Source organism: Patiria miniata, unplaced genomic scaffold (genome assembly GCF_015706575.1).
Source record: "Patiria miniata isolate m_02_andy unplaced genomic scaffold, ASM1570657v1 HiC_scaffold_3, whole genome shotgun sequence".
Lineage (NCBI taxonomy): Eukaryota > Metazoa > Echinodermata > Asteroidea > Valvatida > Asterinidae > Patiria > Patiria miniata.
In genome coordinates, this window is record NW_024037069.1 from 18852070 (window position 1) to 18874593 (window position 22524).

The following is a 22524-nucleotide window of genomic DNA, read 5'->3' on the forward strand; positions in this document are numbered from 1 at the left end:
AAAAACTTGCAACCAATGGACGCCAGTGCAGTGGCAGTGCTGTAATTCTGTCATTCAGCGGTGATTTTAAAAGTGTAATTTTGTATCAAAGGATCTGTTTCGTGGACAGCTTGTGAAGAAGACTTTGTCACCTTTTGTCGGGTAAGGTGAATAAATATGTTTCGAATTCTTCCTTGCAAAACAATTACAAATTTCTGACCATGGCCATGCTAACGTAAGAATCTTATTCTGCATTGGAATGGATGATTGATTAGCCTAGATTTGTATTGGGGGGGGGGGGGTTAAGCCTACTAAAATATATGAGCCTATAGGGGCCTATTAATATTAATATTAATAATTATGGGGACCTGATTTCCAGAAGTTATAATAAAAGGGGAATGGGAAAAAAAAGTTTAGAAAAAAATGGTAAATTTGGGGAAACTTTAATAGAAACCTTCAAAAATAAGTTAAATTCCAAAAAGAACTTAAGAAGAAAGAGGATTTTTTTGTGGGGCTGTTGTGAAAATGAAAGCTTGTTTTCTCAGACCACTTACTGTGTTTACTCCTCAGTGATTATAATTCTTTTTCGGAGTCCAAGGCTAAGGGTTGACGATGGCAGACTGGGTACATTGTAACCAGTGTTTTCGTAAGCCAGGCAGTGAGCACACGTTCTACCTCACAAGCTGCGGCCACATCTACTGTGATGATTGTGTCAAAGAGGGTAATCAGATGAATTTCTATTTTGACAGTTTAATTGGAAAGTTTCTTCCATTCCAATTCTAAACTGAATTTGTTTACTTCCTCAGTGCCAATGGGACAAAAAAATATGCCATCATTGCCTTCATTTCATGTACTTACATGACTTATGATAATTCCTAATACCTAAAGTGATAACCCAACATAGGCCTATGAAAACAGTTTGCAAATCCTTAATTGTAAACAGTTTGTTTACAATACCTGTTTACAAGACAAAGTAATAGATAATCATTTGCCCTTTAATTAAGGTTACATTATCTATTTACATTATTGTAAACGGTTTGTTTAAAATAATGTAAATAGATAATGTGACCTTAATAAAAGGGTAAATGATTATGTATTACTTTGTCTTTAAAAGAAAAAAAATGAAAAGACATCAATAACCATACTTTATAAGCATTAGCATAAATTACATATTTGAAAAATGAGTTTTATCTTCTTCTTTTCAATTGTGTTCATTCTACAGGAACCAAAAATCAGTGTCATATCTGTGGAGTTCCGTGTTCAACAATAGAATTATCATCTAAGGTATAATGTAAACAAATGTTTTGAACAATTAAAAGTTTTTATTACATTTTAAACAACTTTTTAAAACATTTGAACATTTTTAATCATGGCAGAAGTCTAAAATTAAAACAAAGTATTTGCTGTTTACACTGTGTCCAGCATGGTTATAAACACGCAATATCAAAACAAAGTAATGTTTGATTCAATTAGACTTAGAAATGTTAACGTGTCCCAGGCGAGATGAATGCTCATTACTCTTTTGCTTTTAATTAAAGAAACAAATGTAAAATGAAGTAATATTGCTTGTTGTTACTGCTTAATCTCAGATGAAGCCGGAGGTGGAGATTTTCTTTGAAGATCCTCGTGAAATTGCCAAGAAACAACACAGGCAGTTATTACAGGTATATGCCAACCCCTTCCCCCCCCCCCCCCCCAAAAAAAAACACACACAAAACTTTGGAAATAACCCACCCCTTTCCCTTATTTTAAAGTGATACATTTGAAAAGTTTAGCAAAATATATTACAAAAACTATATTTTGTTGTTAAATCCTGATTAAAAAAACCTTGAATCTGACCATAAAATGACTTCCACTTTGTATTTGTTTTCAAAGGTGATGGACTTTCAGAAGAACCACAGACAGCGCTTTGAAGCTCATAAGAAGGAACAGGTATCAAGTTATTTCATTTATGATCCTTTCTACAGTGAAATCTGAAATATATAGGCCTATTTATACAAAAAACAAGTCAGTCAAAAAGAAAGACTTGGATTAATCATTTTTTTCCCCTTAAAAATCAATCCAATTTAATACACGTATGAAGTATGTCCTAAAAGAATTACGTCCTAAAAAGAAAAAAAAGAATTACTGAGATGGATCAATGCTATCAGAGGTTATGCATGTTTTACTAAAAGAACCTATTTTCATAGCCGTCCATGGAATGCCATTGGAGGCTATTGAGCTGAGTGACAATTACAGATTACACACATGCTGTCAAATACAAATGGGATTTTAATCATGCGAGTCAAGACTGAAGCATTATTTTTGCTGTCCGATTTTGTGTTTTGAATATGAGGAACAAATCCACTCTTTTTTTTTCTGAAATATTGATGGCAATTTTTGTCTGTTTTCCTTTGCAAGTTTTCATTCACACATGGAGGTGGGAAAACGTCCATGTTTCATTGTATTTAATGGGTATTCGTCAGTTTTTAGAATGGTAAATGATCAGTGGTGGACAGCTGAATTTGTAGTATTTTTATAGAAAAGGCAGAACTTGGGAATAGAGTACACAAATTAAGTGAAATTTTCACAGCTTCTTTATCCCTATGTTATTTTTATGAAATAGAATGTGCCACATATTTAAGAAACACAAAAATTCTAACTTGGTGACTTTCTTTTTGACTCACCCTGTAGATATACAGTTATTATTACAAACAAATTATTAACAAATAACAATCCACAAATGAAATGTCAATAAGATAACAAAACAACTCAATAATATTGACAACATTTTGAGTGTTAGTAAAGTTGAAATTAATATCTTTTTTTATGTGACATTCTTGATTTGAAGGAAGCAAAGACGCAGTCCCAGATGGCGATGACAATGCGAAATCTGCAAAAAGCCATGGACTTGGAAAGGTTAGATTGTTTCTTCAAGTTTGTTTTCTGGTAGGGACAAATCAGTCCCAAAAACAAACAGTCACCTTGTAATTTAGAAAACACAGAATTTATTTAAGACCAAAGAAAAAAAGTCTGCGGCTTTTTTTTTTTTTTTTACTTTGTTTTTCTTCAAATCTCGGCTGATGGCTGCAGATGGTGCCCAACTAAAATTAGTGCAAAACCGTAACGCCATCTAAAAACACGTTAAAATTGTACAGCAGCAGGATTCCAGTCAAACCAGTGAGTTTAGCGGTTTTGAGACATCATCTTACATTGAAAAAAAACTTCTTAATTTTGCCGATGCGCATGGCTACCGCGACGCGCGCGCATACCACAAACCGGAGACTTCAATAAGACTTAAAATTTCGAACAATCCTGTTATGTCATTCAGAATTTTTTTTTTTTTTTTTTTTAACAAAATGAATTATACTTTGGAACTAGCTAAAGTGGGTAGTTTATGGCAAAAATTCCATGATCCCGAAACGTGTACATCCTGACAGGAATTTTCTGTACTCAAATTATGCAGAATCTGTGGGCCATACTTCTGTTAGGGTTCATATTCTATGTTGTCATTTTTCCAAAACGTCAGGGAGGTGCGTCATTTGCGAGAAGAGAATTGCAAGCTGAGGCGGTTGATGAGTGGATCCCCAGGTCCAGGAGGTGCTGCTAAGGCCTACAGGTATGGCCCAACTCATCAGACAAAATTTGAAACAAAGTATTCAAAAAGAAGAGGTTCAAACATTGTACTTAATGGTAACAATAAATATTGAAAAACTTAAATAAGTTTGGGTGTTTTATAAATGGAGACATCCCTTAAATTTTACAACATCGCTTATTTGATCAGAACATTTTTGAAGGTACGTTATCATTGTCAAATTTGTCCGTGTTGCCTTTTGAACTAAATTTTACATAATAATTGTGTCTTTTTTTTGGCAGCATGCTCCTTTTGTCTAGTTGACTATGTTTAATTTTTTGACAACCATTGCCAAAAATGCCTGCAAATGGTAAATTTCTACATTTTTTATTTCTCCAGGCCAAGCACTCCCGGGCGAGTTTTGGCAAATTCCAGCATTCCACCAAATATGCGCAATATGGGTAGGTTTTAAAAAAAAGAAATGTTTAACTTCCATTTACATACAGTAAGTTGACAATGCACTGAAAAAAAGGTTGTTAAAGTGATCTTAACTTTTTTCTACTACTTCTTGAAGTTTTAAGAAGTTTAAACATTTGAAGAATAAAGCTTTAATGCATCATTTATCCGAGTCAGCATCTAAAGCTCTAAGCCTTTTTAATTGTCGAAATAGTTTTCTTTTAACATCATCGTATGTTCTGTATTATGATGTTTTATTTACAGTTCATCAGAATTCGTCACATTCAATCAGCAGGTCCTCATCACCTTATGGCAGGTATGATTTCCTACGTTTGTTTGGCCTTTTCTGTACCAGGTCTTCCAAATAATCTTCCAGTTTTGCTATAATTTTTGCTTTAGTGAACCACAGTTCTGTCCTTCTTTTGGGTTTTTTTATTTTAAAAGCATTTTTTTCATATACAAAAATTTGATATCAACACAGATATATTTGTTCCTTGAGTACGACTGGATGAACAATTACGTAGATCCTACAAAAAAAAGCAAAAAGGTCTTTCTTGTTTCCCTAAGTTGGTCCTTTACTTGCAAATGCCTGTTGTATCTGTCTATATATTAATGTTGATGCTTCTTTATTTTCTTACTTCAGACCACAGCATATGCAGCAAATGGACACATGCAAGACATCTCAGTCTGTGAGTAGTCAAAAATTAGATGCTTCATTAGAAGAGGGGGTGGGATGAGAAGAGGGTGTGGGATGAAAATCTAAGTCTGCTGTAAGGGCAAAAGTCCCCTTTAATTCGGGCGATTCACAACGCAGTGCGCCACCAAGAGTTTGCCATGGAGAGTCAACTTTTCAAGTTTACGGTCGACAAAACATTGCCAATTTGAATGAGTGTCAGTAGACAATTTTAGCTAATTTGTTATAGATTTGGGCATAGCGTTCTGCCGCCTTATCAAAAATTACCATATTGATACAAAGAAAAGAAAAGGGCAAACATATACTCGAATCATATGTTTATGAAACTACTGACCGGAAACACGAACAATTTCAAATGTCCCGCGCTGCGAATTTGTCGACCATCTCCAACAATGCACTGGGAAAAATGAACTCTCTGTGGCAAACTCTTGGTGGCGCACTGCATTGTGAATCGCCCGAATTACTCCAGTAGTTTCCAATACTTTCAAAGATTTTAACATCAGCAAATAAGCTCACTCCTGAGAGAGACTAACCTTCTGAAGGGGTTGAATAGAAGAAATGGGGCTTGAAAAAGCAGATTGAGCCAGTCAGGAAAGCAGACAGAAAATAAAAAAGTAAAGATGAGATGAACGAGGGAGATTATAATTTATTATTTTTTTTAATTCACCAGCAGCAACCCATGACTCCCACCAGAACTCCACCAGGTCCTGCCAGGCTGAGTATCCGCACGCCGCCAGTCAACGGTAGGATAGGTAAGTTCATTATCAGATTGGATCAAGTTGGCGCAGTGGTACTTCCCTTGCCTTCCACTGCTGCGAACCTGGTTTGAATCCCGCCTGAGGCAATGTGCAGATTGGGTTTTCAGTTCCTGCCTGATTATTGTGGAATTTCCTAAGAATGTATTTTGGATCCCCCCCCCCCTCTCTAAAATTGTAATTTCCTTCATTTTCTGCAAAGGGACCCCACTAGAAAAAAGTCAAATCTCAGCCGAATACTGAATAATTAACAAATAAATATATCCGACCTTGACAGATATTTTGAATTGACCAGCCAATCCCATTAATGGTCAATGGTTAAGACATCTGACTAGCATGCAGGAGGTCATGGGTTCAAGTCCCACCCAAGAAAGCTTGTGAACTTCTTTTTCTTTCACAATCTCTAAACCAGTATTGAGTATACAGCTTTAATAAAACTTCGTCTGTTGTGATATTTATTTATTACAGGAACGGTTGGCACCCCCACCCCGGGGCATATGACTCTCACCCCTTCTGGCACCTTGATAAGGTACAATCCAACTCAGATTTGGCTAAAAAAAATCTCTTTTTTTTGTTTTAGTTTGTACATTCTGATTATGTGGTTGTTATAAGAATATGATTTGATTTTTGAAGTGATTATTTTTTTTCCCATGAACTTATTTTCCAATTTTGAACTTTGACCTCTAGGTCAGCCAATACGCCGGGAGGAGTGGTTGACATGGCAACAACAGGTCACACCTCACCAATGAACATCAGCCCTGCTTCTAATAGGTTTGTGCAAAGACTTTTTTAAAGCATTCAAAAATCTGCCTTCAGGTTTTTTGGACTAAAAAGAACAATTTGGTCATATTTTTACTTCACCATCTAAGAAAAGTACTCTTTGTATTTTCCTTAAAAATTCTCCTTGATCCACCTTTTCAGATTATTAAAGTCTGCTTTTTATAATTACTGCGACTAACATGTGATTGTAGATCACATTGAGACAGTTCACCGGATAATTAAAACTTAATTCAATATAATTCCTAATAACTTAAATGACATGTGCTACTCAATGGCACTTAAATAGTACAGTAAAGAGTTTTTACATAAATTGAAAATTAACAGCATAAGAATTTTGCCTTTTTCTGTGAACACATACAAACCACAAAGAACATCCATTTTTATTGTTTAGGAAACAAATTAACTTTTCTTCATTCCCATTCTTACAGGAGTTTTGTAAGTCTTAGCGGTATCCGGTCTTCTCAACATCGTGATGGTTCTTCCCAGGGTTTGTTGAATTCCTTTATAGTTAAAAATATCATCAGATTGTTGCAATCCGAGCTGTTATCAAGTTATTATATTACAAGTCCTCGTTAAAGGTAATATACAACATTTGCAAAAAATCAAAAAAACAAACTACCAAATTATTATGAAATACCTTACTTGACTGTAAGTGAATATTATAGTCTCAAGCATCCTGAAAAATCATGGCACCTGGTGGTCTGCATTTTCGAGAAAAGTGGACTTTTTGTATCAATTTCTAGCGATGGTCGGCCGAAGACTTTTTCAAATACTTCCCCCAAGTTACCAAATTTAGTTAGGCCACATTTTGTCTGCAATCGTTATACATGCGTGAGCGGGTACAAGCCAGTTAGTCTGGTTCCCTGCCCCGATGTCTATAAATTGCTCCGTTTCATTTGAAGTAGTGTCAGGGAACCAGACTACAAGAACAGAATCTTTTTCTTGGTTTTTCCAGCATCCTTGAAAACACAAAACGTTAAACAGGTCTGTCATGATCTGTAATTTTTGTCCTGATCGAATGCAGGTAACAGGACGCCAGGATTGAGCCAGTCTTCCCAGACTGATCCTAGCAGGAGACCCATCCAGGTAATGTATTCAGAATATGAAATTTAAAAGGAGAGGGTTGGGGACAAGACATATAATTGCAACACATCACAATAGAAAAAAAACCTGTTTACTGCAAGTTTAATCAATTAGCAGAGTTCTTGAATAAAAGATGTGGACGTGGATCCATCTTGTCACCTTTTATTGTTGAATACAAATGGTTCAATTTGGCTCAAATGGAACAAAATACGAGTCATTTCAAAGTGACTTATAAGATGACTTTGGTTAAAAAAAAAAAAACATGGTTTGCATTAACTGAAGATCAATTTCCTCATTTGTAATCCCAAATTTTTGAATAGAACTAATCCTCTTTGGGGTGGGGGTCAGATATGGGGGCACGGACCTCTTCAGCTGGTATATATCTGAGCTCATTTCAAGTAGAACCAAATTTGTCTTGGGTACTTCTTCAATTCATAGAGTGCCTGACAGTCAGTGCAATGTGCATCATGGCATGTGAAATTTTTTTTTTTTTTGGGGGGGTCAAATATTTAAACCAGGAAAACAAGACAATGGTATGTTTGTTTGGCTAATACACTGTATTATGGTTTTGTTTCCCACAGCTCAACTACACTCCAACAAGGCCAGTGATGTAAGCATTTCAGAATTTGTTTCTAGAAATAAATGTTGAGACTGATCATTTCACTACACTCCCTTGTACTGCTCGGACAAATAACTGACTGTAACGATTCAATGACTTTTTTTTTGCAATTTATTGAAATATTTTTTTCTGATTTTTTTTTTTTTTTTTTTTTTACAGCTCTTCAACTCCGGGTAGCCAATACCGACAAGGCAAATCGTAGCCACCCTAGACTTGGCCTAGTCCTCCAACAGAGGAAATGTTAGCCTTTGAGGTACACTTACTCTGCATAGATTCCATGGATTTGACTTCTATAAATAACTAGGAAATACAACAGTTGCAGACCATAGAATGCATTTGGACATTTTCACTCCTCAAAATGGAGAACGACACTCCAACTACTTTTGCATTGCATTCCTTAATGGGTATTCATTTAACTTTTGCATGGATTGAACAGTTATACATTTTACTTGTCACTAACTCTGTACCAAAATGCATAAGTTTAAATAACAAATTCTTGGAAAATTCAAAAATTTTAAATTTCAAATCCAGAATTCTGGTTTGTGTGCACTTATTTCCGAAAATTGTGAATCGCATAAACTGCATAGATTGACTTAACATTTCAACTACTTCAGAAGCAAGCAATGCCCAATGGTAATTGTCAAAGAGTTGGAAAAAAAATGATTTTAAACTTTTCAACTTTTGACACAAAATAATTACCTCTAGGCTCCATGACTTTGTGTTATTCTTATAGCTACACTGTATATATGTAAATAAAAACATGTAATCATTTGTTGCAAACACAATTTCCAAACGAAATGTAAAATTCAAGTTTGAATTGAACACCATGTTTATGTGAAAACACTTCAGAGCAAGAAAATTAAAACAGGCACAACTGGTAATCAACCTCAAAAATTCTTCACTTCTAAATCTTATTAAATAGCTGTCCCAGTATTATTTTGGACGTGGAAATATTTCATGAAAACAGCAACCACAATATACATTATGTACAACAATATACAAAAGTCCAAAACGAGGTTCAGTTATACCGAACTTGGAAAAAAAAAATTAAATAAAAAACAGCAGAAGTTTGAATAATACAATGTAGATTAGAGCAATGACAGGTTACCAGCTAAAACATCTTGCAATGTTTATTAAACGTGACTGGTACTTGGCCCATTTGTGCTTAGCACACAAATTCCCTAAGGAAAATTAGCTTAGCAGCTCCACAGACTTCAATTCTTCTTTTTGTTTAAATGATTTTTCATCAGATTGTTGTAAGTCCATTACCAGAATTTTTTTTGTACAGTGTGACGTGAAAACATAGTCCAACTTTTTTATTTCCCCGTCATTCGTTTTCACTTCCTCCATCGTCTACATCAAATGTAGGCGGAGGATGTCGCTGTCTGGTTTCCATGGCGATTTTCTTCCGGAGTTCCTGGACCTGCCTCATCAGATTTTTCTCTCGCTGTTCGAAGGTGTCCCTCCCTCGATCCAGAGAAACTAGAAAAGATGGAAAAAAATTGGGAGGAAATTTGAAGACAAACAATTTGTGAAAGGACATCATAAGCACAAAAAGCGACAACCAGCACACTTTGAGTCAGTGTGACAAACTTCTAAATTTTGTAATTTTGTAAGAATGACTCAATATACTTACTTGGTACTTCGTCCTCTTCTGAACTACTGAAGTCATTTAAGGCTTTCCTCATTGATGAACTGTTGTTAAGATTTGAAGCTCCAACTACATGACCTGATTAAGTAGAGAATGCAAACAAATGCAGATAATAGGCTTACTTGATGACATTTGAGGGTACTTAAATTAAATTGCTAATGGGCAATCCCAAAATTACAACAACAAAAAAGAAAAGGATCCACACGAAATTTGGCTCCATATTCAATGGCAATGTAATTATAACTGACTGCTGTACGTGGAATCAAAATTTGAGTGGTGAGTATGTTGTACCTTGTTGGTGACCAGGTTTCGTTCGTTGTCCATCATGAGCACCGGAGAGCGCCCTCTGTTGGTGGAAATCTGCCGTTTTCTCTTTCGCCTCCTCCAACTGTACGTTCAAAAAAGATAATTAAATCTGGTGAAAATGTTTTCTCCACTTACGACATTATGTACAAAATTGTTATTAGCACAACAAATATTTAACGATTGATTATTGATTATTGTTGAAATTGACCAGAAATGATTATCGTACGTTTTGCAAAAGGATTACCAGTGTTGAGGTTTTCGTGCAGTAGATAAAGCCGAACTTGGCCCAATATTTTTCTTATTCAGCACCAAAGCCTCAAAAGTAAAATATCTTCAGAGCTTAAGAAGTAAAAAAAAAACGACTTGAAAGCAATCAAGACCTCTGAAATTTCAGCCAATCCACTCCTTTTAAAAAGGGAATGTACAACATTTGCAGTTGCTGCAGTTTTCAGAAATCAATGAATTTGAAGGATAAGTATGTTATAGCAAATATTGTTCAACTGACTTGTTTCACGTTTTGGGCTTGTAGATGCTGGAAAAACATAGAAAACCAATCATGTTCTTGTAGTCTGGTTCCCTGACCCCACTTAAGATGAAACAGAGAAATTTGTAGACTTTGGGGAATTGTAAGGTCAAAGAATCAGTCATTTCGTTTTTTGATGTTTGCAAATGTTGTATCTTCCCTTTAAGTCTACTCAATTTGTCTTCATAATGTTCTTTAAGCAAGCTCATACCTTCCTGCCAGCGATTCTCTTCATGATGGACTGGATTTCCTCTTCAAGATTGTGATTCTCATCATGAAGTCTTGAAAGCTAAAAAATTGTTTCAGGTCAAAGAAAAAGTAAAGTGAAAAAAAAGTACAGTTTGAGATTGAGTTAACACCTTCCTAAAATGAAAACTGGTTCTGAGGAGTATGCTTGAACGATGCTACTTGTTTTAATACATCATATGGATTATTCCCAATAATACGCCGCCTAAATAAATCCCCTTGATGGGTCATTGATCGCGTGTCATTGAACTCGTCCCAACCCACGGCCCGTCCACACTGAAAAAAATTGAAGTACAGTGAAAAGAAGTTCCATTCCATGGTCACACTAGCTACCAATCAGATAACAGGGATTCATTCAGGCGTCGTATAAAACAAATAATGAATGCTTCATATTCGTTCAATGGATAGAATCATTTCATTCGGCGACAGAAGGAATGTTCAATTCCAATATTCCATCTGTTACCTCATGAAATTATTCTTTACATTGCATTCACAAATATTAATAACTTGTATACTAGCACAGTAGACCATTCTTGAAAGTGAGGACTAACGAAAATTAGCGAGCCACATTTTCACCTCCCAAAGAAGTAAATATAGGAAGGGTTCCTTATCCCTTGTTCTGCTGGCAATATCTTTACAAATTAATAGTTTTCTCTACCTCCGAGTTCCTGAGTTGTCGTTCTAAGTCGTCCATTCTCCGGCGATACTCAGAGTCTCTCCTCAAACCGGCTTCCTCAGATATTTCTTCCGCCTTGGCAGTGCTTGTCTGAAGTTGCTGGTTCACAAAAAGATGAAAGGAAACATTCATTTCTAATTATCTAGCTGAGGAAATTCTTATTTAAGGAGGTGAATCATGCAGCTTTCTTCCAGAGAGACCTCTAACTTCTTCAACTTATTTATCATATTATGCTATTTTCGTGAGGAGACGAATACATTTTGGTGAGCACAGGAAATTTGTCTACTGAAAAAATGGTGACAATGTGCCTGCCTCTATAACAATTTGGAAACTCTACACAAACCTTGTGTTACATTCAGAAGAGTTGAGCTTTCTACCGACAAGAGCTGACACTACTAAAGATGAAATAATCTTGGCTTTAACTCTTTAAAACTTGTTCAGGCAACAAACAAAACCCAAGCAACAGCACTTTGGTGAAAGTATCCTCGCATGCAATCACATTGCCTTCACATAACTGTTTGATCAGGCAGCATAGCGCCCTCTATGGCCCATGCACGGACCCTATAGGCAGTGGATCAGATGGCTGCATGTAGCTACCTTTCTCGTGGCATGTTGTTTGTCCTGTACATCCTCCCACGCTCTCCGCCGGACTCTCTCTTCCAGCTCTGCCTGGCGTCGGTAGGCCTCGGCATCTGCTCTCTCCTGGTACGTGGTCTCTGACAAACCTTTAGCAAGGTCCTGCTCAACAACAAAGACATTTTCGTTCCACAAATGACAAGAACAACTGATCATCAATCGTTTCGTTGTTCTGTGCACAACTTGATAAAACTTGATAAAACATTAACCCTCCTGCTATTTAAGCAGTCACGGACAGTCAAAATTCATTTCCACTTCCCCTGCTATACTTTTAACAAAGGCTGGTCACCAGCATTCAGATCATATGTCAAGCAAGTACTTTGTCAAGTCAAACTGGGTCAACCGACAAAGCGGGCAAGTTGTGGTCACAGCTGTGTTATCACTCTCCTGGAGTCAAAGCATAGCTGTATCAAGTTACTTAAGCAGTCTAAGGCAGTCAATCCTGCTTTGCGTGGGCTGGGAATTCTTACGGCTTGAAAACAGTCATTTGATTGATTTTGACTGTAATGACAACTTGGCACAGAATGTATGTTTGCATAGGATGGTAAAATGTCCTGAAAGTGTTTAGCTCCATACATGTAAAATCAAGAAATCAACTGTGCTAACAAAAATGGAATAAATAGAAAAAATTGGATAAATATAATCCATTTAGCCTAATAAATCTGGTTTAAACCCAATGTTACAATTAAAGCTCTCAGAACCCATATCTTCAGTGCACAAGGGTGATGGTTTTGACTAAGTTAAATCAAGGTCTACTTGTTGACTAGTGGATGACTCATAATGTTTTTCGTGCTCGCACACTAACATCTGAGTGAAAATGTCTCTAGTCATATTATGGTCAAACATCATCACAAGACTTCCCAGTTTTGGTTCCCTCTTCTGCATGTAACATGTGAAGTACTAACTACAAAAAAACCCACAAAATTGATTATACCTGCTCCAGGAGTTGTTTCTGGGCCTGCAGCTCCATCCGTCGGATTTCTACGTCATCCATTGCTGCCTTGGTTTCTTGCTCTCGCAGTAAACTCTGTGGTAACCATGCAAATTAATCCCATCAAAAAGTTTCAAAGATACAAACAATCAACTGTTGTCTATTACCTATTGATAGATACCGCCAAAGACGCCAATTTCATTCGAGAGAAATTTGACAAACAACAGGGAAAGAATGTTGCAACCTGACGCCACTTCAGCAGCCGTGTACAAAGTCTATGTAGAGTCACGAAAATTTTCCTAAGTATTTCCTAACAAAATTGGAAATGTTTCTCAGTCCCAGATTCATGTCTTATCATCATTTTTGCAATTACTGACCTTCATTGAGATGATATATGAAGAAAAAAGCAGCGTCAGGTTGCAACATTCTTTTCAACAACACAAAATGTTGTGCGGTGCCGTTACATCTTAGGTCATTGGAGAATGCCAAATTAAACAGGCAGTTACTCAAGGTTTTCCTCAAGGTTTTACAGGGTTTTATGGGGTTCAGCAGAATACCTGCTCGTGTAAATTTGCTTTCTTCCATTAAGTAGACAGTTTTTCTAATTTATCCTAACAATGTTGAATTGAGAGAAGACAAGAAAGAAAATATCAATATCAAAATTGTCAGAATCCCTGCAGAACAAAATTCTAAGCAGTAAATTTTTAAAATACTCAAATCAATTATTAGCCCAGGAAGGACACACGTGAAGTCACCCAAGGTGGAAGGCAAGGAATGAACCAATACACCAGCCTGACCACAGCATAAAACAGCAATGATGCCATGTTCTGTTTGTTCACATTTATCTCTCTGAGACATCAAATAGTGTGTGTTCTTACCTTTCTAGCAATCTCGTCATCCAGCCTGCTGAGCTCAGCTTCCTTCTGCGTCTGCTGATGATGCATAAACTTCCTCTTGGCTCCGTCCAGGAGCTGCAGCTCTTGGATGTGCAACTCTCGCTTCATCGCTTGCAATCTGAAAACAATGTAGAGAATCATGGATTACAGCAATATTCCTGATAACAAGAAAATATATAAAATGACAAAACAAATTTCAAGCTGGCTGAGGCTTGTCAGCAACACCGACATCTGGCCCACTGATCTACAGATCTCTACCTTCAATTCACCCCCACCAAACCAAACAAAGAAACACATATCTACAATTTGAAACCAAGCTATCACACGACCCACAGGTTTGCAATCAATTTACCCTTCCTACCTGTCAATCAAACAGTGCACATTGACCAATCAGATCACGATTTTTGGTCAGGTGACCACGGTAGTTCAGTCAAAGTCACTCAAGAAATGTACACAAACCAAAGGTGGGTGGGGCGGAAAATCTGAAACTGTCCATCCTCACAGAATCCTCCTTCCTTTCTTCTTAAAGCTATAGTCCATCATTTGTAATTTGTGCATTTTGTTCGTTTGAAGCAACAAAAGTGCTCAAAATCTAAAGAAGGGTACTGAACAACTAACCTAATGAAGTTTCAGCTCAGCTTCAGCTGTATATTCCGAGAAAAACAGCATTCTAGGATCTCAATTTCAAATCAAAAGTTGCTGAATCATGTTTTGAATTGCGCCTGAATTCAGCGTCCCAGACACGTTCTCGCTGAGCCGATTGCAGCTACGCGATGTTGCGCAGCGATCCGACGAATTATAGCAGCCGCGCGCGCGTGTGCGTCGTGCCAATGATTGCGCGCGCTTTGCCGAATAACAAAACGAACTACTAATTTAAATTTTCCTACGGTGCGTCTTAAGAAGCACCGTTGGAAAGGCCTTCTTTCGTTGATTACTTCAAAATGACAGCTTGCCAGAAAGAATAATTTCACAGGGAGTTTAGTCCCCTTACTATCTTTCAACCAAGTATGTTTTTCAACAATAATTACGCCAGCTACTTTTCGGATAGCTGCAAATGATGGACTATAGCTTTAAACTCTCAAAATAATTTGACAAAAACCCCCTTCCCTTTCCAAAGACCCCTTTGTACTCCAGGGTGGGGAAAGACAAGTGGGCATAAAGTGGCTTGCCCAAGGACACAACATATGCCCAGCAGCTGGATTCGAACCCCTGACCCTCTGATCATGAGTCACCAACCCTAACCACTATGCCACACTCCCCAGCATTAGCAGGGAGTAACCTGCAATGGACTAGCATCCCATCCAGGGGGAGTAGAAATATTCTCAGTTGTTTCATGCCACTGAAACCGGAGATAAACGCCGGCCTGGTGGGCCACATTGGCTCGTGACAGACTTTACTTAAACTTACTGTCCAAATCCTACAATCTTATCTTACCTGACTCGTTGATCGATGAGTTTCTGCTCCTCCTCAGCTACCAGACTCCTTCTTTGCTCCTCCGCGTCTCTCAGCAGCTTCTGTTGTCGGTACCACGCCGTCTCCTCGCTCTGTCTTTTGTCCAGCTCTCGTTTGAGCTCGGCGGCCGCTTGGCGCTGGTGGAGGAACTCCAACTCATCCTGACGAATTCGCTCCCGCTCCTGGGCCTTGATGGCAAAACAATTTCAAATGATGGTATTTTAGAAAAAGAGACACACTTTTGCAATAGATTCTTGTGATTAAATAATTATATTTTGATTACTCAATGTTAATGTCAACAGTAAGGCCAAAAAAAAAAAGTCTCCGGTTTCTGGTATGCGCGCGCGTCGCCATAGCCATGCGCGTCGGCAAAATGAAAATTTTTTTTTTCAATGAAAGATGATGTCTCAAAACCGCCAAACGCACTGGTTTGACTGGAATCCTGCTGCTGCACAATTTTAACGTGTTTTTAGATGGGGTTATGGTCGAGAATAAGCTTTATGTGGCCTCTCTGGACTCCCATATATTTGCACTAAGTTTAGTCGGGCACCATTTGCAGTCATCAGCCGACATTTGAAGCAAAAAAATCAGGTAAAAAAAAAAAAAAAGCCGCGTCGCCGCACCACTTTTTGGGCAAGCTCCATACCAGAAACCGGAGACTTTTTTTTTTTGGCCTAAGGGGCAACTTTTTAGTTTGGATTTGTGCATCACAACCACGCTACCACAGCAATGCACAAATTAATGCTGTTGAAGTTCCAGCAATAAAAATCTTAAAAATGCTACATGTTACTGATGACTCTGGTTTGGAATAGCTCAAGCAAGTTCAAATATTGCTGAAAAATGTCAAAGATCTTTTGTCTATTTCGAGGCAAAAATGGACAAAACTACCTGTGTTTTAAAATCAGCCTCAATATTTAATCGCTTCTTGAAACATTCCTCAGTGACAAAGAACAATTTGATTTTGAATGAAAGGGTCAAACTTAAGACTAAGGCCGTGTCTGAATTTCTTGGCTACGGTTTGCAATTAAACACAAGTCTATGCGAAGTGGCTGCAGCCGCTACCATAGACTCATGTGTAATGTCAAGCCACAGCCACGTAACTCGGACACGGCTTAAGTTTCATATATGGCATATATGATGGTTTGTTCAATTCTTTATTTCCATACCTGATAGTCTACGATGAATTTTGGGTACTTGTTGAATATGGGATACTGTCCCTTGGTTAAGGGTTTGAAGTCGTCCAGCATTCTCTTGGGGTGAATGTCATCGGGTGTGCCGTCCCACAGACGATATGCTTCGCTGATGACTGTGCCGATGTGTACGGCATTGCGATGGTGGACGAAGTACTGGACAAAGGATACAAATTGTTATCATGCACTTATACTTGGGTCAAAAAACAAGCTTTTCCAATGAACTGTGACAAGGGTTTCCTTTTGTTGTTACTCCTCCTCCTCTTAATTGTGATTGACTTGTGATTTGAGTTGTGATTGAGTAGTGATGATTTTGTGATGGTCTTGTGACTGAATTGTGGTTGACTTATTATTGAGTTGTGGTTGACTTGTGATGAATTTGTGGTTGAGTTGTGATGGACTTGTGGTTCACCTGTGATGGATTTATGATTGACTTATGACTGACCTTTGTTAACTTGTGAGGGATTTATGATTAACTTGAGACGGACTTGTGATGGACTTGTTTTGACTTGTGATGGATTTAGGAGTGACTTATAATTGATATGTGGTTGACTTGTGATGGACTTGAGCTTTACTTGTGATGGACTTGTGATTGACTTGTGATGGACTTGTGATTGACTTGTGATGGACTTGAGAAGACTTGTGATGGGATTCTGAGGACTTAAGATGGACTTGTGATAGACTTGTGATGGACTTGTGATGGACTTGTGATGGACTTGTGATGGACTTGAGATGGACTTGTGATGGAGTTGTGATGGACTGGAGATGGACTTGTGATGGACTTGTGATGGAATTGTGATGGACTTGTGACTGACTTGTGATGGACTTGTGATGGACTTGAGCTTGACTTGTGATGGACTTGTGGTTGACTTGTGATGGACTTGTGGTTGAGCTAATTGACTTGTTAGATTGACTTATGCTTAACTCGTACTTGTAATGTGATTGACTAGTTGATTGAATTCTGATTCAATTCCAAACTGACTTGTAACTGACTTCTGTTATGACTTCTGATTGTTGTGTATTTGGGTCTGTGATTGAGTTGACAACTCATCACGTTTTACAAAAACTGTTTTACAATTGTAATGTATTAAAAGTCTTTATACCTTGAAGTCATCTACATCAGTGCATTGTAGCAGAGGCTGCCTGGAGCTGACAATGTAAGCGACTACGACGATGAGCAAGAATGCTGGATGGTTGGTGAAGATGTTGTCAAACAATCGCTGCCATTCTTCCTTAGTCACAACCTCTGACAGTAACGTCTGAAGCAACGGCCAAGCGTAGACCTATCATGAGATAGTTTCAGAAATATCGAGTGATTGCATGAAATCAGTTTATCAAGGTTTTCAGTCAGTTTAATACCAAACAATCTGAATTATCCACTTTTGGGATGGAATATGTTTGCTTCAAGGAGATCTAAGTTAAGGCAATAGCACCTGTTGTACGTTGTATCAATTTCTTTTTTGATCAAACCATACATTATTGGGGTGGTTGTGGCGGTATAGAAGAGTAACAGGCAGGACAATTTGTGACCTGTTCTGTCAAAAGCAGACGCTTCTGGGCAGAGGTTGAAATTGAGATAGGGCCAAAAAACGCTGTGGGGTGATTTTTTTCGATTTTCTAATTTTTGCATATTTGTAATCCTGAACATGTCTAAAATATACTATAAAAGTTTGAAACCCTAATTTGAACTCTAAATATGGTATTTTTGATGATTTGTTGAGGTATATCAGTTAAAGAAATTACTGTTTTGTGACGTTCGTGGCCATTTTCTCCGTTTTCTACTTTTCAACACAATGAACTTCAAAATAGCATAACTCTGCCCAGGAATTACAGGTTTCAAAAATTAAACCACCTATTAAAAGGGAAATGTACATATTTTAACAGTAGCACAAATCTCATTTTGGACCTTATGCCCAGAAAAGTCTGATTTTGACAGAACAGGTCACATTTGAGCAGTACAGGGACTAATGGGTTAATAGTGTTGTGTTTTTTTTCCTAACATAACTTTATAAGAGAGCTTGCGAAAAACTTAAATTACAAGCTTGCTCAAGATACAATTTCTATTTCTTGATCTTTGTAAAGTGATGCTTGCTGCTTTTGTTGTAATAGTAGATCTGTTAGAATAATACCTGAGAGGTCACGCCGTACTTGACAAAATGTTGCAGCACGGCCCGATCGTGGTAAGCCAGTACGTTCTCCACCATAGACAGGACGTTGACAGGAGGGTTGGGGAAGAACTCAAACCAGAGCTGACACCAATTACCTGATGAAGGAGAAAATAAGAAGAAAAAAAAACGGTCTAAAGATCCTAGATTGAAGAAATTGTTCATAGCCCTGAGCCTTACTGCAGTTCACACAAAAATAATCTGCTTATACAATAACCAAAGACAAAATAGTCAAAATATCCTAGATTGAAGAAATTGCCAATAGCTGGGAGCCTTTTATTACCTCCGCCAAGGAGGTTATGTTTTCATCCGATTTGGTTAGTTTGTTGGTTGGTTGGTTGGTCTGTTAACCAGATGACTCAAAAAGTTATGGACGGATTTGCATGAAAATGTTTCTAGGGTGGCCCTTGGTGCAAGTACAAATCGATTAGTTTTTGGAAGTGATTCGGATCTGGGTCTGGATCCAGGATTTTTTTTAAGGATTCTTGACCATTTAAGCGAGTATTTCTTTTGGGTGTACTGACAATATGGCGGGGAATTGTTTAGCCTTGGTGGAGGTTTGCGCTCTTAGAGTGCTTTCTAGTTTGATCATTACTGAAGTTCACACACAAAAATATCTGCTTATACCATAAAAAAAACAATGCTGTGGTCACTACTCATTTGAAAAGCTTGTGACCTGAATTGAGACTGAATGACTCTTGCACTTGTGAGGACGCATGATGACTTATAATGGACCCGAATAAAACACTGGTTCTAAAACAAAAAACAGAAGAAGCTCTTACTTAAGACAGTGGCAAGGACCTCAAAGCAGATGAGCTGGTTGTTCTGGAACAGCTTCACAAAAGGGAACGTCAAGAGGGGAAGGAAGTCAGCCTCTCCAAAGACGGCAGACCAGTGGGCTAAAGCAGACAAGGTCCTGTTGGCAGAGAGGGAAATGTGATTGATTTCATTAGCGGCGTAAACTTGCTTCAGGATTCACGTGAGAGGGTTAGGATTTTAATCTCACAAATGGGGATAAAATCGTACCTTTGCAGAACCCTGAGTAGTTTCCGGCTCTTGATGGGGTAGGTCTCGTGCACCTTGGCCCAAGCGATGTGGGTCCCCTTGTCTACAAGACTACTGAAGGCTGTGTGGTTCTCAGGAAGACGCAGAACAGAACGCCAGATGAACATCCTGAACAAAAATTCACTTTACAATTAGACGATGCCTGGTTTCTAGTGCTCATTATTTCTCCGTTCATCAACATCATCCTAGATTTCTCCCTCTGGGGGTAATAGACCCTCCCTGTCTGTCAATCAAACAGTGCATTGACTAATCAGATCACAACTTTTGATCAGGTGACCACGATAGCTCTGTCAAACTAAACCCAAGGTGGGCGGGGCTAATCACAAAATCTGGAACGGTCCATTCCTGGAGCTGCTGAGCATAGAAATTTGTTAAGCCCCAAAAATATTTGCTGAACAAAAACAGGTTCATTACCGGCCAAAAAGTCATGCAAGATATATTTACTTGGGACTGGTATTCAGAAAAAAAAAATTAGAAATTTGCTAAGCCCCCAAAATATTTGCTGAACAAAAACAGGTTCATTACCGGCCAAAAAGTCATGCAAGATATATTTACTTGGGACTGGTATTCAGAATTTTTTTTTGCTAAACAGAATTTTCTTCTTAGCAACTTCCTGAAATTTCATGGCACTGCTAAGCACGTGATTTCATGCTTACAGAGCCTCTGGGTATTTCATGGACACGGTAAGCAGTAAGCACAGCAAAAGGCTCAGAGGAAAAAGTTGCGTAACTTATTCAGTAATGACGTAACAATGACTTAATGACGTAGCAACAGAAATCTCCAATTGCGCGCAACCGTTAGCACATCCACACCAAGAAACAGGGTTCAAGGTTAGAACAATTTTCTGCTGAAACTTTTCTGCTATCTGTTAAGCAGCGCCATGACTTTGATCCCAGGTCACCAGCCAAAACGTCATGTGATGTACACTGCTTGTGACTGGTACTCGGCTGATTATTGCTTAGTAAATTACTCAGACAACAGTAAGGAGAACTCACCTGTACTTGGCTGGATACTCCCCATAGCCTTTGAGAATGGCGTGCAACCTGTTCAGATCGAGTCCCTCCGGCAACTCAGAAATCTAGACGGACAAAAATAAGAAGGTATCAATTGACCGATTCAGTCTGCTCCATCCACTGAGCACAAGGGCTACACCAGGTGCATCTCTCATATAGGCTCCGTGCATCAACAAGAGAGGGCGCTTTTTTACCACTTTTGAAAGGCCCATGGACAGGACCCACCCTGTGCAGTACTGGTTTGCATGCATATAGCACAAAGTTCGCACGACTAATTTTATTCTAAATGTGCACAAAGCCATAGCGTCTTTGTGTGAGCCTCAGGCGTTGTCGGCAATGCGTTCAAATGTCTCTCCCAGTGGTCTCCCCCAACTCTCCCTTTCTTACCGTTGAGGGGGTACTTGTGTATGGAGCCCATATTCCAGACATGTGGGTCAAACGCAAGTGCAGGCATGTCAGACTTTTGAGGGACATTAATCATGGCTGTGATTGGTCAAAATGTCAAGAGATCATTGCATAATGGAAAGACTTAAACAAAAAATTAAGATTTGCTAAACTTCCAAATACCTCCTCTTTTTTTGACGTCCTGCTCCCCTCCTCCCCCACCCGTCGCCTGACCCCCGTTGTCACCCTGTGCGTCACCCCTGGTGTCTCCCTTGCTGCCCCAGGCATCTGAAGTCTCCCTGGGGTCATGGACCTGAGTGTGGTTGTGGTTGTATCACTGGATGTGTCTCTCTTTCTGGTCTTGCCGGAGGCAACTTTGACCAAGGCTGGTGGTGGCTGAAGAGACAAAAACATTTTAACGTCAATCAATCTTATGGAAAATGTTTTGAAAGGAAAACATTCAAATGTTCAAAAGCAGAAGCAATGCCAAATATTGTTTTCACATAATAATTACTAAAATGTAATAAAATATTTGAGTGGAAGTTATAGCAAATACAATTGTGATGGACTTGTGATGGACTTATGATTAATTTGTGATGGACTTAGGACTAAATTTGTGATGGACTTGCAATGGACTTAAGATGGACTTATGATTAACTTGTGATGGACTTTTGATGAAATTTGTGATGGACTTGTGATGGATTTGTGATTCGAGAACCTCATACCTTGTTGAAATCCGACATCAACGCAGGCACGCTGTAGACATTGATGCATCCACTGTCCACCACCGCGGCAACATGGCGTCCGGCTGGGCTGACCGAGACGTTCACGACGCGATCCTGCAGGCTGCCTAGATCACATAGCATTGTGCAGGTAGTGACGTTGATGAAGCGCATGATGCCGTCCTGGCTTAGAGCTCCCACAACCTGAAAAGAGATATCATATCAACAAAATGAGCCACAACTTGCCAGAGATACTTTTGAGTAATTGGCCTTTTGGCGGAATCAACCCTAACCATTGCTTTACATGAGGATCGATGGCACTTGAAAGTCTAAGTACTTCAGAACGTGTCGTTGGGTTCCTTGAAAGTGGAGGATGTTGGAGGGTATCAGAAGCTTGGGATCGAAAGTTCATCAACCCTAACCCTAGCAGATCTTTAACCCAAACTCCCCAGCATAATTTACTAGGAACTGTACCCATTCGGGCAAATTCCAACACCCACATGGGAAATTGTACACACACTGCTGGACTTAGTTTCTGGAGGTATGCCAACCCCAGTGTAAAAGACCATCTGTTTAGGGGTACTGTACCTATCCCAACAGATTTAAACAAAACCTGCTGTTGAACTTTGATGGGTTGAGTTCGGTTAGGGTTAAAGATACACCCGTTTGTTTTTTTATATATATTTTTTCAGTATTGAGAAAGGTAGAGCTGAGCCACTAATCTTTAATATAGTGGGCAAATAGTTTAA

The 22524-nt window shown here is 38.5% G+C and overlaps 2 protein-coding genes across 8 annotated transcripts in view; one reads left to right on the forward strand and one right to left on the reverse strand.

The window, feature by feature from the left end:
* On the forward strand, positions 1-8184 carry LOC119738745 (probable E3 SUMO-protein ligase RNF212). Of its 3 annotated transcripts, none has more exons than XM_038213682.1 (17): positions 1-141; positions 550-700; positions 1202-1263; positions 1569-1643; positions 1855-1911; positions 2810-2877; positions 3488-3577; positions 3932-3993; positions 4253-4304; positions 4632-4677; positions 5353-5434; positions 5906-5966; positions 6125-6208; positions 6646-6704; positions 7242-7303; positions 7882-7910; positions 8079-8184. In XM_038213682.1, exons 2-17 carry the CDS (start codon positions 592-594, stop codon positions 8119-8121), a joined length of 1041 nt encoding a protein of 346 aa, XP_038069610.1. In that variant the 5' UTR covers positions 1-141; positions 550-591; the 3' UTR covers positions 8122-8184. The 3 variants fall into 3 exon arrangements, with proteins under 3 accessions (XP_038069610.1, XP_038069611.1, XP_038069612.1); XM_038213683.1 differs by having other exon boundaries at positions 5356-5434; XM_038213684.1 differs by lacking the exons at positions 7242-7303; positions 7882-7910; positions 8079-8184 and having other exon boundaries at positions 6646-6900.
* Positions 7799-22524, reverse strand: part of LOC119738743 (TBC1 domain family member 31-like) — a 20703-nt gene continuing 5977 nt past the window's right edge. For all 5 annotated transcript variants that reach the window (XM_038213676.1, XM_038213677.1, XM_038213678.1 and 2 more), the window contains exons 8-24: positions 21779-21979; positions 21237-21449; positions 20652-20734; positions 19618-19764; positions 19374-19507; positions 18556-18689; positions 17530-17709; positions 16403-16582; positions 15219-15424; positions 13767-13902; positions 12892-12984; positions 11919-12059; positions 11304-11420; positions 10611-10688; positions 9862-9958; positions 9556-9648; positions 7799-9401 (exon numbers count right to left, since the gene is read on the reverse strand). In XM_038213676.1, the coding sequence (XP_038069604.1) occupies positions 9247-9401; positions 9556-9648; positions 9862-9958; positions 10611-10688; positions 11304-11420; positions 11919-12059; positions 12892-12984; positions 13767-13902; positions 15219-15424; positions 16403-16582; positions 17530-17709; positions 18556-18689; positions 19374-19507; positions 19618-19764; positions 20652-20734; positions 21237-21449; positions 21779-21979 (2388 nt within the window). In that variant the 3' untranslated portion in view covers positions 7799-9246. The remainder of the gene's footprint in view (positions 9402-9555; positions 9649-9861; positions 9959-10610; positions 10689-11303; positions 11421-11918; positions 12060-12891; positions 12985-13766; positions 13903-15218; positions 15425-16402; positions 16583-17529; positions 17710-18555; positions 18690-19373; positions 19508-19617; positions 19765-20651; positions 20735-21236; positions 21450-21778; positions 21980-22524) is intronic.

Coding starts and splice junctions, on each gene's coding strand:
- LOC119738745 (XM_038213682.1), top strand. CDS start 592: ATGGCAGACTGGGTACATTGTAACCAGTGTTTTCGTAAGCCAGGCAGT. Junction 1,912..2,809: donor AAGCTCATAAGAAGGAACAG/GTATCAAGTTAT, acceptor CTTGATTTGAAG/GAAGCAAAGACGCAGTCCCA. Junction 5,435..5,905: donor GCCAGTCAACGGTAGGATAG/GTAAGTTCATTA, acceptor TATTTATTACAG/GAACGGTTGGCACCCCCACC.